Source organism: Strigops habroptila, chromosome 17 (assembly GCF_004027225.2).
Source record: "Strigops habroptila isolate Jane chromosome 17, bStrHab1.2.pri, whole genome shotgun sequence".
Lineage (NCBI taxonomy): Eukaryota > Metazoa > Chordata > Aves > Psittaciformes > Psittacidae > Strigops > Strigops habroptila.
This window is the reverse complement of record NC_044293.2, coordinates 7141399-7152408: the sequence shown is the minus strand read 5'-3', so window position 1 is coordinate 7152408 and position 11010 is coordinate 7141399. Positions and strand designations below refer to the sequence as shown.

General features: G+C 52.8%; 1 protein-coding gene across 1 annotated transcript; it reads left to right on the top strand.

Moving 5' to 3' along the window:
• Positions 1 to 2239: 2239 nt before the first annotated feature.
• On the top strand, positions 2240 to 10737 carry LOC115616244 (olfactory receptor 14A16-like). Its single transcript, XM_030505248.1, has 2 exons — positions 2240 to 3180; positions 10607 to 10737. The coding sequence occupies exons 1-2, from the start codon at positions 2250 to 2252 to the stop codon at positions 10735 to 10737; spliced, it is 1062 nt and encodes a 353-aa protein (XP_030361108.1). The 5' UTR covers positions 2240 to 2249.
• Positions 10738 to 11010: the final 273 nt, after the last annotated feature.

Below are 11010 nucleotides of genomic sequence, written 5' to 3'. Positions count from 1 at the left end.
CCATGGCTTTGGGGACAGTGTTGCACATGTAGCCCAGGTCCAGCCCTCCTGGCCACCAGCAAGCCCTGGCTCTCTGAAGGGCCAGCACACAGTGCCCATGAGCCCAACCTTCCTCTCATCGAGGTTTGCAAATTCCCTTTCTCCATGGGAGAGGACAGACATTGTCTGCATGGCCATCAAGGTGACGAGAGACTCCAGCATCTTGGAGAAGCGCGTGGCTGGAGACATTCTGGATCTGGTCATAAGAGACCTTGACTTCTGGCTGGCAGATGTGACTGGCCTGTGGCTGGGTTACCATGCCCTTCAGTCCTGTCAGGCCTTCTTCCTCCTTTCCTCCCAAACCTAGGAGGTGTCTTGAAGCCACCTTCATGCAGCAGAGAGGGATGGGAAAGGGATGGGGCAATGGCTGCACTCCAGTGGCAGCAGCAGCATCCTTCCCTGTGTTCCCCCCTCCAGATGCCAAGCATGGTAAGGAGCATCCATGAAAGCCTGCAGCAGAGCAGCAGAGAGGTAACCTGGCACAGGCTGGACGCCCTCCTTATCGTGCTGGTCCTCAAGCACCCGAGGGCATTGACCACCAGTATGGTGCTCAACGTTCCCTTAAGTGACAGCTATCAGCCTTGAGGGCTTGTTCCCTGTGGGCAGAGGGGCCCGGAGACTGCCAGACCCAAGGGGTGCTGCAGGACACCCCCGAGGAGCAGGGCCTTCCATCCCACCATGCTCCTCCCTGCCTCTGATGGCATCTGATGACTGATGCCTCTGGCTCATGGCAGCAGTCAATGACACACAGGACCCAAATCACGCTGCCTGCAAGAAGGTCCTTCCTGGTCATGGTCTGGGTGTTGTGTCTAGCGTGGAACATAGAAATCTTAATCTTTGACTTAACTCTGCCTCTGAGAAATGACACTGATGAAAGAGATGCATCTCCCTCCCCATATGAGGAAAGGAACATTGTTGTTTCCTTCAGGCTGTTTCCCTGGAGCCCCAGGGTCCCCTGGAGGGAGCCCAGAGAGGCAGAGAGCTTAAAGGCACTTGGCAGTGGAGCATGCAGAGCTCACGATGGGAGAAACCTTCACTGCCCTCTACATGGTAAGGCTCTGGGTGCAGGGCAATGCAGAGGAGTGTACCAGAGCTCTCTTCCTATTGTGTAAATGCCACAGCTTATAGGATCTTTCTGCTTTGCTCTCCTGGCTTTCCTGGCATTGGCAGGAATGATGTGCTCCAGAGCAAGGCTTCCCTGCTGCACTGGCAATGGGACGGCTGCCTTTCCAAGGGGACTTTCCAAGGGGAAGCTCAATGCTATAAAGACAAAGAGCTTTTCTGTGTTCTCAGTTTCCTATTTGTGATGAATTTGGGGGTAGAAATGAAAAGGAGCTCTCATGCTCGAACAAGTCTCTAAGACTCCTGAGATCTAACTTTGAGCCTCTGATATGAGCATCCTGAAGCGCCTTCAGCCACTCCTCTGCCTATGGACAGCACCAGCATCATCTTGGTCTGATCTGCCCTTATCCTGCTGCTGGGGCAGGGGAACGCTGTCCTGAGCTCTGTTTTGCCTTTGACTGTGTCAGTGCTGTTGTTGTGGTGTTCTTGCTGTCAGGTTTGCTGGGATGGGAGTTTCAGCTGCAGAGTCACACATGGGTCTTCTGGGTCCTTTCATGCAGGTGTGTCCATGGGAACAAGCATGCCAGCTTTCCTCAGCTGTGGGCAATGCAGTTTGTGTATCTAGGGAATGAGCTGCATCTCCCTTAATCAAATGCCATCACTGGGACACTTGGTTGCCCCTCCTGAGGTTTCCTTCCAAGCTCCAGGATTCAAACCTATCTTAGAGCATCCCTGTGTTATCTGAAAGCTCCAGGATTCAAACCTGTCCTACAGCATCCCTGTGCTACCTGAAAGCCGCAGGATTCAAATCTGTCCTACAGCATCCCTGTGCTACCTGAAAGCCCCAGGATTCAAACCTGTCCTACAGCATCCCTGTGCTACCTGAAAGCTCCACATAGAAACACAGAAGTGCCACCACGGCAGAGCAAATGCTGTTGGGTTTGTGACACGAGATGTGTATGTCCTGGGCTAGAAGTGAGGTGCCAGCACCAAACAGGGCTCCAGCCATGGAGCTGAAGGAAGGTCTCATAGAGAAGTGTGTCTGTGTCTAGGAGGTGGAGGGTCTGTGGGAAATGGGTTGGATTTTGGTCAGTCTTCCCTAACCTGCGACGTTTCCCCTATGTTAGGGCAGATGCCCAGAGGAGCAGATGTCCAACGGCAGCTCCATCAGCCACTTCCTCCTCCTGCCATTCGCAGACACGCGGGAGCTGCAGCTCTGGCATTTCTGGCTCTTCCTGGGCATCTTCCTCACTGCGCTCCTGGGCAACGGCCTCATCATCATCATCATAGCCTGTGACCAGCACCTTCACACCCCCATGTACTTCTTCCTGCTCAACCTCTCTGTTCTTGATCTCGGCTCTATCTCCACCACTGTCCCCAAATCCATGGCCAATTCCCTCTGGAACACCAGGGCCATCTCCTACACAGGTTGTGCTGCACAGGTCTTTTCATTTGTCTTTTTTGTAGTGGCAGAGTTTTATCTTCTCACTGTTATGTCCTACGACCGCTACATGGCCATCTGCAAACCCCTACACTATGGGACCCTCCTGGGCAGCAGAGCTTGTGTCCACATGGCAGCAGCTGCCTGGGGCACTGGGTTTCTCTATGCTCTGCTGCACACAGCCAGTACATTTTCATTGCCCTTCTGCCGAGGCAATGCTGTGGAGCAGTTCTTCTGTGAAATCCCCCAGATCCTCAAGCTCTCCTGCTCACATTCGTATCTCAGGGAAGTTGGGCTTCTTGCAGTTGGCTTATCTTTAGCACTTGTGTGTTTTGTTTTCATTGTGGGGTCCTATGTGCAGATCTTCAGGGCTGTGCTGAGGATCCCCTCTGAGCAGGGACGCCACAAAGCCTTTTCCACATGCCTCCCTCACCTGGCTGTGGTCTTTGTGCTTGTCAGCACATCAGTATTTGCCAACCTTAAGCCTCCCTCCACCTCCTCCCCGTCCCTGGATCTGGTGGTGTCAGTGCTGTACTCAGTGCTCCCTCCAGCAGTGAACCCCCTCATCTACAGCCTGAGGAATCAGGAGCTCAGGGATGCTGTGAGGAAGCTGGTGACTGGATGTGTTTCAGCAGCCGTACACTGCCTGCTTTCTTCTGCAAAGGGCTCCTAGTGTAGGTCATGACAGGCCAAGTCCATCCTTCCTGCTTGTCCTGGGTTCAGCTATAGCAGTCATTCTTCTCCTTCTTAGTAGCTGGTGCAGTGCTGTGTTTTTGACTTTCAGCCTGGGAACAATGCTGATAACACCGATGTTTTTAGTTGTTGCTAAGTAATGTTTACTCCAACCAAGGACTTTCTCAGTGTCATGCTCTGCCAGGGAGGAGGGACAGGGGAAGCCAGGAGGAAGCAGAGACAGGACACCTGACCCAAACTAGCCAAAGGGCTATTCCATACCACAGCACCTCATGCCCAGTATAGAAACTGGCGAGAGTTACCCGGAAGGCCCAGATCGCTGCTCGGGTCGGGCTGGGTATCAATTGGCAGGTGGTGAGCAATTGTATCCTCTCCCCTTATTATTTCCCTTATCATTATTGTTATTGGTGGTAGCAGTAGTGGTTTTGTATTATACCTTAGTTACTGGGCCGTTCTTATCTCATCCCGTGGAACTTACATTCTCTCCATTCTCCTCCCCATCCCTCTTGGGGGAGGGGGAGGAAGAAGGGGGGGAGTGAGCGAGCGGCTGTGTGGTTCTGAGTTACTGGCTGGGCTTAAACCACAACACTGCTTTACATTTGTTTTCCTGTTTCCACTTGTGATGTTGTTGTCTTCAAAGACATGTCAGTATTCATCCCTTCCTACTTCAGTATCTGCCTGCCTTGTGTGACCCACAGATTTTGTGTCAGTGGGGGTCTCTCATTGTATTTAAGCACAATAAATGTTCCTGCAGCAAATTCTCTGTGATATGTCCTCACATAGCAGGAATGAAGGGGAATTAAATCAGCTTTCTGGCTGCTCCAGCTCTGGGATGGCTGCGCTGTGCCTGGAGCAAGAAGAGCTCTTGAGGGTGTCAATGGCTGGGGCTGTTGTGCTGGCCTTGCTTAGGCACCTAATGCTCCTGTAGCTGGGGACCTGTACCAATGGGGTCTCCAGGGGATCGATATTGGGCCCAATGCTGTTGATCATAAGTGATCTGGGTGATGGGATCAAATGTACCCTGATGAAGTTTGCTGATGAGACCAAACTAAATTGGGGAGTGGACACTTTGGAAGGGAGAACCACTCCGCAGGAGCATCTGATTGAGCTGGAAGAGGGAAAAACACTTGTGTGTGCAAAGAAAGCCATCAGGATGCTGGGTTACATCAACAAGGGCAGCACTAGCAGAAATAAAGATGACGTTATCCTGCTCTACTCAGTCAGGCCACCCCTGGAATACTGGGTTCAGTTTTGGTCCCTGCTGTACAAAACAGATGTGGACAGGCTGGAGAAGGTGAAGAGAAGGGCTCCAAAGATGATCCAAGGACCTGGAAAGGCTGAGAGAGCTGGGCTTGTTCAGCCTTGAGAGAAGAAGGCTCAGGGTGACCTTATGTTCCAGTATTTAAAGGGTGACTACAAAGATGGAGACTCCCTTTTGTCAAGGAGTCCCATGGGAAAGACGAGGGCTGATGGGCCCAAGTTATTCCTGGGGAAATTCCAATTGGACACAAGAGGAAAATGTTTCCCAATGCGAATGATCAACCATTGGAATAATCTCCCCAGGGAAGTGGTGACTCCCCAGCATGGGACACATTCAAGATTCACCTTAAACCCAGGGTGAGCAGCCTGGTAATGGCCAGAGAGAGATGGCCAATGGCTGGATGGTGACAACAGACCCGGTCTGCTCAAATCAAGGACACAAACCAGCCTTCTCCCTCCTGCACTTGCATAGAACCATAGAATAGTTTGGGTCAGAAGGGACCTTAAGATCGTCAAGTTCCAACCCCCTGCAGGACAGGCAGGGACAAGACGGGCAGGGACACCTCACACTAGATGATGTTACTGTTCAACTTGACCTTGAACACTGCCAGGGATGGAGCATTCACAGCCTCCTTGGGCAACCTGTGCCAGTGTCCCACCACCCTCACAGTACAAAACTTCTTCTTTATATCTAACCTGAACTTCCCCTGTTTCAGTTTAAACCCATTCCCCCATTTTCCCAGGCTTTTTCCGGTTGTAATGCATTAAACATCACCATTCTGTAACTCCATCGTGTGACAGACTTTTATCCAAAAGCAACAGGAATAGCCAAGGAAAACTCCCTTGACACTAAAAGGGGAGCTGTGTGCTTGGTTTGCATCCTGCCTGCAGGACTGGATTCCTGCTGGGATGATCTTCCCGCATTTATTCTGCTTTAGATGGATCTATCAGCGCAAGCAGCCCTAGAGCTCTTTATTGTGTATTTCAAGGTGGACCTTGGCAGCTGAGGAGCCTCCATCCTAATCCTAGTGGGCAGGGGGGCCCAAGACTGCTGGTTGATATTCAAGGATCACCTGCTACAAGCTCGGGAGTGTTGCGTCCCAACTAGAAGGAAGTGCGGCAGGAGGACCAGGAGACCTCCATGGATGGATAAGGAACTGCTGAGGAAACTTAGAGGGAAAAAAGAAGCTTATAGAAGGTGGAAGCAAGGACAGGCAGCCTGGGAAAAACACAGGAATGTTGTCCGGGAAGCTAGATAGACGGACCACTCAGTGGATAAAGAACTGGCTGGATGGTTGCATGCAAAGAGTTGTGGTTAACGGCTCAATGGCCAGTTGGAAAACAGTAACATGTGATGTCCCTCAGGGATCGGTGTTGGGACCTGTCTTGTTCAACATCCTTCTCGGCAACATGGACAGTGGGATTGAGTACCCCCTCAGCAAGTTTGTCGATGACACCAAGCTGTGTGGTTCAGTTGATATGATGGAGGGAAGGGATGCCATCCAGAGGGACCTTGACACGCTTGTGAGGTGGGCCGATGCCAGCCTTATGAAGTTTAACCAAGCCAAGTGCAAGGTCCTACACCTGGATCGGGGCAATCCCAGGCACTGCTACAGGTTGGTCAGAGAAGAGATTCAGAGCAGCCCTGCAGAGAAGGACTTGGGGGTGTTGGTTGATGAGAAGCTTAACATGATCCAGCTTCAGTGTGCGCTTGCAGCCCAGAAAGCCAACCGTATCCTGGGCTGCATCAAAAGAAGCGTGACCAGCAGGTCAAAGGAGGTGATCCTGCCCCTCTACTCTGCTCTTGTGAGACCTCACTTGGAGTATTGTGTACAGTTCTGGTGTCCTCAACATAAAAAGGACATGGAGCTGTTGGAGCAAGTCCAGAGAAGGGCCACGAGGATGATAAGAGGGCTAGAACACCTCCCATATGAAGACAGGCTGAGAGAGTTGGGGCTGTTCAGCCTGGAGAAGAGAAGGCTGCGTGGAGACCTCATAGCAGCCTTCCAGTATCTGAAGGGGGCCTATAAGGATGCTGGGGAGGGACTCTTCCTTAGGGACTGGAGTGGTAGGACAAGGGGTAATGGCTTCAAACTTAAACAGGGGAAGTTTAGATTAGATATAAGGAAGAAGTTCTTTACAGTGAGGGTGGTGACGCACTGGAAAGGGTTGCCCCAGGAAGTTGTGAATGCTCCATCCCTGGCAGTGTTCAAGGCCAGGTTGGACAGAGCCTTGGGCGACATGGTTTAGTGCGAGGTGTCCCTGCCCATGGCAGCGGGGTTGGAACTAGATGATTTTAAGGTCCTTTCCAACCAGAACTATTCTATGATTGTATGATACTATGATCCTCTTTTCCATGGGAAGCCCCATCCCTTTGCGGACACAGTTAATAGGGGAGCTGCCTCTGCTCAGAGGTTGAGACTGGATGTGAGGAAAGAGAAATGTCACTCCAAAGGTGGACTTGTGGTGCAAGACGTTACCCAGAGGGAGTCTGGATCAGCCCATGGCTTTGTGTTTCAAGGAACAGACAGCGATGGGTGGAGAGATGTGACTGAAGGTACAGAAATGCCAGCTGAGAGCTAGGTGGGAAAAGCAAGATGGGTGTCAACAGCCTGAAGGGAAAGAGGTGCAGGCATGGGCCAGTGTAGGACAGCCTGCAGCAGAGATGACTGAGGATTCTGGCAAGGCTGAAAGGCCCAAAAGAACAAAAGGTCTCTGTCCCCTGGGCTACGGCAGTTGCCTCTTTCAGCAAGGCCTGTGAGGAGAACTTTCATTCTCAGGATTTCAGGCTCTACTCCTCCAAGGGCTGTGCTCAGGGCTTGGCCTTTCTGCTTCATCAAACCAACCAAGGCTTTTCTCACCATCAGACACCTGCATTTTGCCTTTGTCTCCCTGTAATCACAGCCTCCAGTTACTTGCTTTAACGAGTCCCTGGGGAGGCTTTGTCAGTAACAGCCCTCAGTGGGGCTCATTAATGCTGAAGGGACTTGGGGCTTAGTTTCTGACTTGGACTTCTTGAGAGGTTTCTTCAGTCTCCTCTCGGTACCTGAGGTTCACGGATGCAGAGCAAATACACCATGGGGCTCATTAAAACCCTGAAGAGCCATGTCTCACCCCGTGGTTTTTGTTAGGTCTTCCAGATTGTCTTCCAGGGAACTAGGGAGGTTTCTGAGTACAGGAAGATTACATAAAGCTTCTGATAAAAGTTATTTTAAAGTGTTTATTGTATTACTTTTCAGTTTAGAAATTCCTTTTCCATTGCCATTGATCCCGAGTGTGTCTTCCAGAGGCCTGGACAGGCAGGAAAAGCAGCCCTTAAGGTCCAGCGCTGCACTGAGCACCTCACTCCTCACCTCCCCACCCAACATTGCTCTCCTCCTCCACCTGGGTCTTGTGTCACTTCTCCTCACATCCCACTTCTCCACTGAAGCTGGTGGCTGGATGTTGCAGCTCCTGCGCACCAGCTCCCAGCCTGGCTGCCTTAGAGACCTGCCTGCACACGGGCACAGCAGGATTGTTCCTCTGGGCCAAGCAAAGCAAAGGAAAGCAGGACAAAGTGTCCTACAGAGTCAAATACACTGGGGCAGCACGTGTCTGGTACAAGCATCGCCTCACGGGGTCACGTTCCTACACAGGGATAATCTCATGAGTAATTGTTTAGAGACACAGGTAGATACAAAGAGGTAGCTGTGAACATGACTGAAGACTTGTCCAAGGAGATAATTAGACCGCAGAAAGACTTGTAAGCCTTTCCTGCCTGAAGCTCAAAGCAGCAGCTTAGGGGAGAGGACTCTGAATGAACAAAGAGTGAGGGGAGGAGACAAGTGGAGATTAACGGGAAGGGCCTTTGTCTAGACAGCCTGCTGAAAAGAGGGTGTCAGAGCTGGTCATTTTGTCCTGGATAGGGGAAAATCTATGACAGATGAGAGGAATGAAGCATGTGGTGTAACAGGCAGGACAGTGGCAGTGCAGTTCCAGGGGAAGATCAGCATGCCTTTGGGATTCCCCTTGTGAAAGGTCACTGGATTGGCAGAGGTCTCTTGGGAGAGAGCACAAGGACGTGTTGCACTTTCCGTTGAAAAAGGCCCCAAGTGCACCCCAGGGGAGCACAGGCTGTACAAGCTGCCTTTGGTGAGGCATGTGCCAGCACCAGAGTCCTCTTGGGTGACACTTCTGGGCACCTAAAAGCCGTACGAAGGGTAACTCCTGCCTGGCCAAGCTGAGAGCCTGCAGTTGTGCGTGAGGAGGCAAAGAGTGGATGTGGTTTCCCGCAGCTTCAGCACAGCTCTTGGCACGGTCTCCCTCAATGCTGCTCTACCCAAGGGAAGCCGTTGCAGTCTGGGTGGGTGGACAAACAGGAGGGTGAAGCACTTGTGTCAGCAGAAACAGCTCCAAGAGTTGAGGAGCCAGCAGGGACATCCCAAGCAGCAGGAGATGCAGGAGCCTGCTCCTGGGCTGTCACCTCCGCAGCCACCAGGACACCCCAAGCAGCAGCATAAGCCAGGGCCCTTCTCCTGCCCCAGTATCCGCAGAGCCAACAGTGCCACCATCAGTGGGGAATGTTGGGCGGCTCCCGCGGGTGTTGGCGGAAGCTCCAAGGGCAGCTCAGCATTGAGGAACATCTGGTGAGTTTCCGCTGGCATTGCCAGAGCCTGCCAGGATCAATGCAGGCCATGGACAGCCGGTTTTACTGAGACTCCCAGATTCCCGTCTATGAGCTGATCCATTGACTGGAGAGCCCAGGAGTGCTCAGCAGGACCCCTCACCCTTTAATAGCCCCATATGGCTCGTGTGAAAGTCTAATGGAGAGTGCAGACTAACAGTAGAATATTGTGGTCTGAATGAGGTCACACTGCCAGTGAGCGCTGCCGTACAGGACATGCTGGTACTTCAATGTGAACTGAAGTCCAAGACAGCCAAGTGGGATGGCACAATTGATATTGCCATTGCATTGTCTCAATCCGTTTGGCAGCAGAGCGCAGGCCCCTGCTGGCAGCGTGAGGAGGAAGCGGGATCCAGCAGTGGCAGCATCCAGCTGGTGGCAGTCCCTGGCCCCGAGCCTGCCCAGGCCTGGGGGAGCCCTCACTCCCCGCTCTGCAGTGGCTGCCCCAGGCAGCCCTGGGCTGGCTCCAGCGCAGAGCTGCTCTCCTGGGGAGCCCCCAGCTCCTGCCAGGCCACCCTGGGGCAGCTGCGGGGTCTCTCTGCCCCCCTGCGCGATGGAGGGATGTGGGCAGGGGGAGGGAAGGGCAGCGCAAGGGACGGGACCACGCCGGGGAGTGTCACAGACCGGGTCACAAAGGGCCCCGCTGTGACCCGCCGCCGAGGGCGCGAGGGGCAGGGCGTGCAGTGCAAGCTGGACCTGGAGCTGGGATAGTCCCTGTGCCAGGAGCTCTCCTGCTCTCGGGAACCTTCTCTTCAGCTCTCTTTGGACCCAGCCTGGATGTGCTGTGCTTCCTCCAGCTGCCATGGCCCTCCGTGGGCAATGGGGGCACTTGCTGTGTCTGCTGCTGCATGCCTGAAGAGAAATGGACTTGGAGCTGTGACTCATTGTGCTTCACAGGGGAATGGTTCAGAGAAGTCATCCTTGTGGGGAGAACTGAAAGGGCTTTATCAATGACCAATGGTAATTGATCAGCGCCTGAATTAAAACTGAATGAGAATTCAATGGTGATTAAGCAATAATTGAATTTTGTTTCAACAGTGGTTTCACAGAGATGTGAAACTCATGTAAATGATAATTCAGAAGATGATTTAGACAATGAGTTTGCCTTCCAGCACCTAACGGGATGACAACAGTAAATCTGGAGAGGGATTCTTTTAAAGGGTGTGTAGTGATAGGACAAGGGGGAATGGCTTTGAACTGACAGAGAGGGGAGATGAGATGAGACCTCGGGAAGAAGTTCTTCCCTGTGAGGGTGGTGGGATACTAGCACAGGGTGCCCAGAGAAGCTGTGGCTGCCCCATCCCTGACAGTGTTCAAAGCCAGGTTGGACACAGGGGCTTGGAGCAACCTGCTCTAGTGAAAGGTGTCCCTGCCTGTGGCAGGGGTTGGAACTGGATGAGCATTTTTTATGTGAATGAGCCCTGTGGTGCCAAGTTCCTGAACTGCAGGTACTGAGAGAATGAAGAAGCCTCTCAGGAAACAGAAGGCACAAGAAAACCTCACGTTTTTGAGGGTGCTGGAGGCCCCACTGTCCATGGAGGCCTTTGTGCGTTTTATCTTCAGAGTGGCCAAGCCCTGACCCCCAGGACCTGGTAAAGGAGATCCTTTCCCTCCTGCAGCACTAAGGGCTCTGCCTGGGGTCAGTGAAGTGTATGAGTGCAACTTGGAGAGCAGCTCTGCGCTGGAGCCAGCCCAGGGCTGCCTGGGGCAGCCACTGCAGAGCGGGGAGTGAGGGCTCCCCCAGGCCTGGGCAGGCTCGGGGCCAGGGACTGCCACCAGCTGGATGTCCTGTGTGGCAGCACCTCAGTGGTGGCGTGACCTAATTCAGGCCACGATAGCCTACTGTTAGTCT

What these genes read in the sequence shown, in the direction of transcription:
- LOC115616244 (XM_030505248.1), top strand. Translation starts at nt 2,250, where the DNA reads ATGTCCAACGGCAGCTCCATCAGCCACTTCCTCCTCCTGCCATTCGCA. An exon ending in TGGATGTGTTTCAGCAGCCG is followed by an intron (nt 3,181 to 10,606) that starts TACACTGCCTGC and finishes CCTGAACTGCAG; the next exon opens with GTACTGAGAGAATGAAGAAG.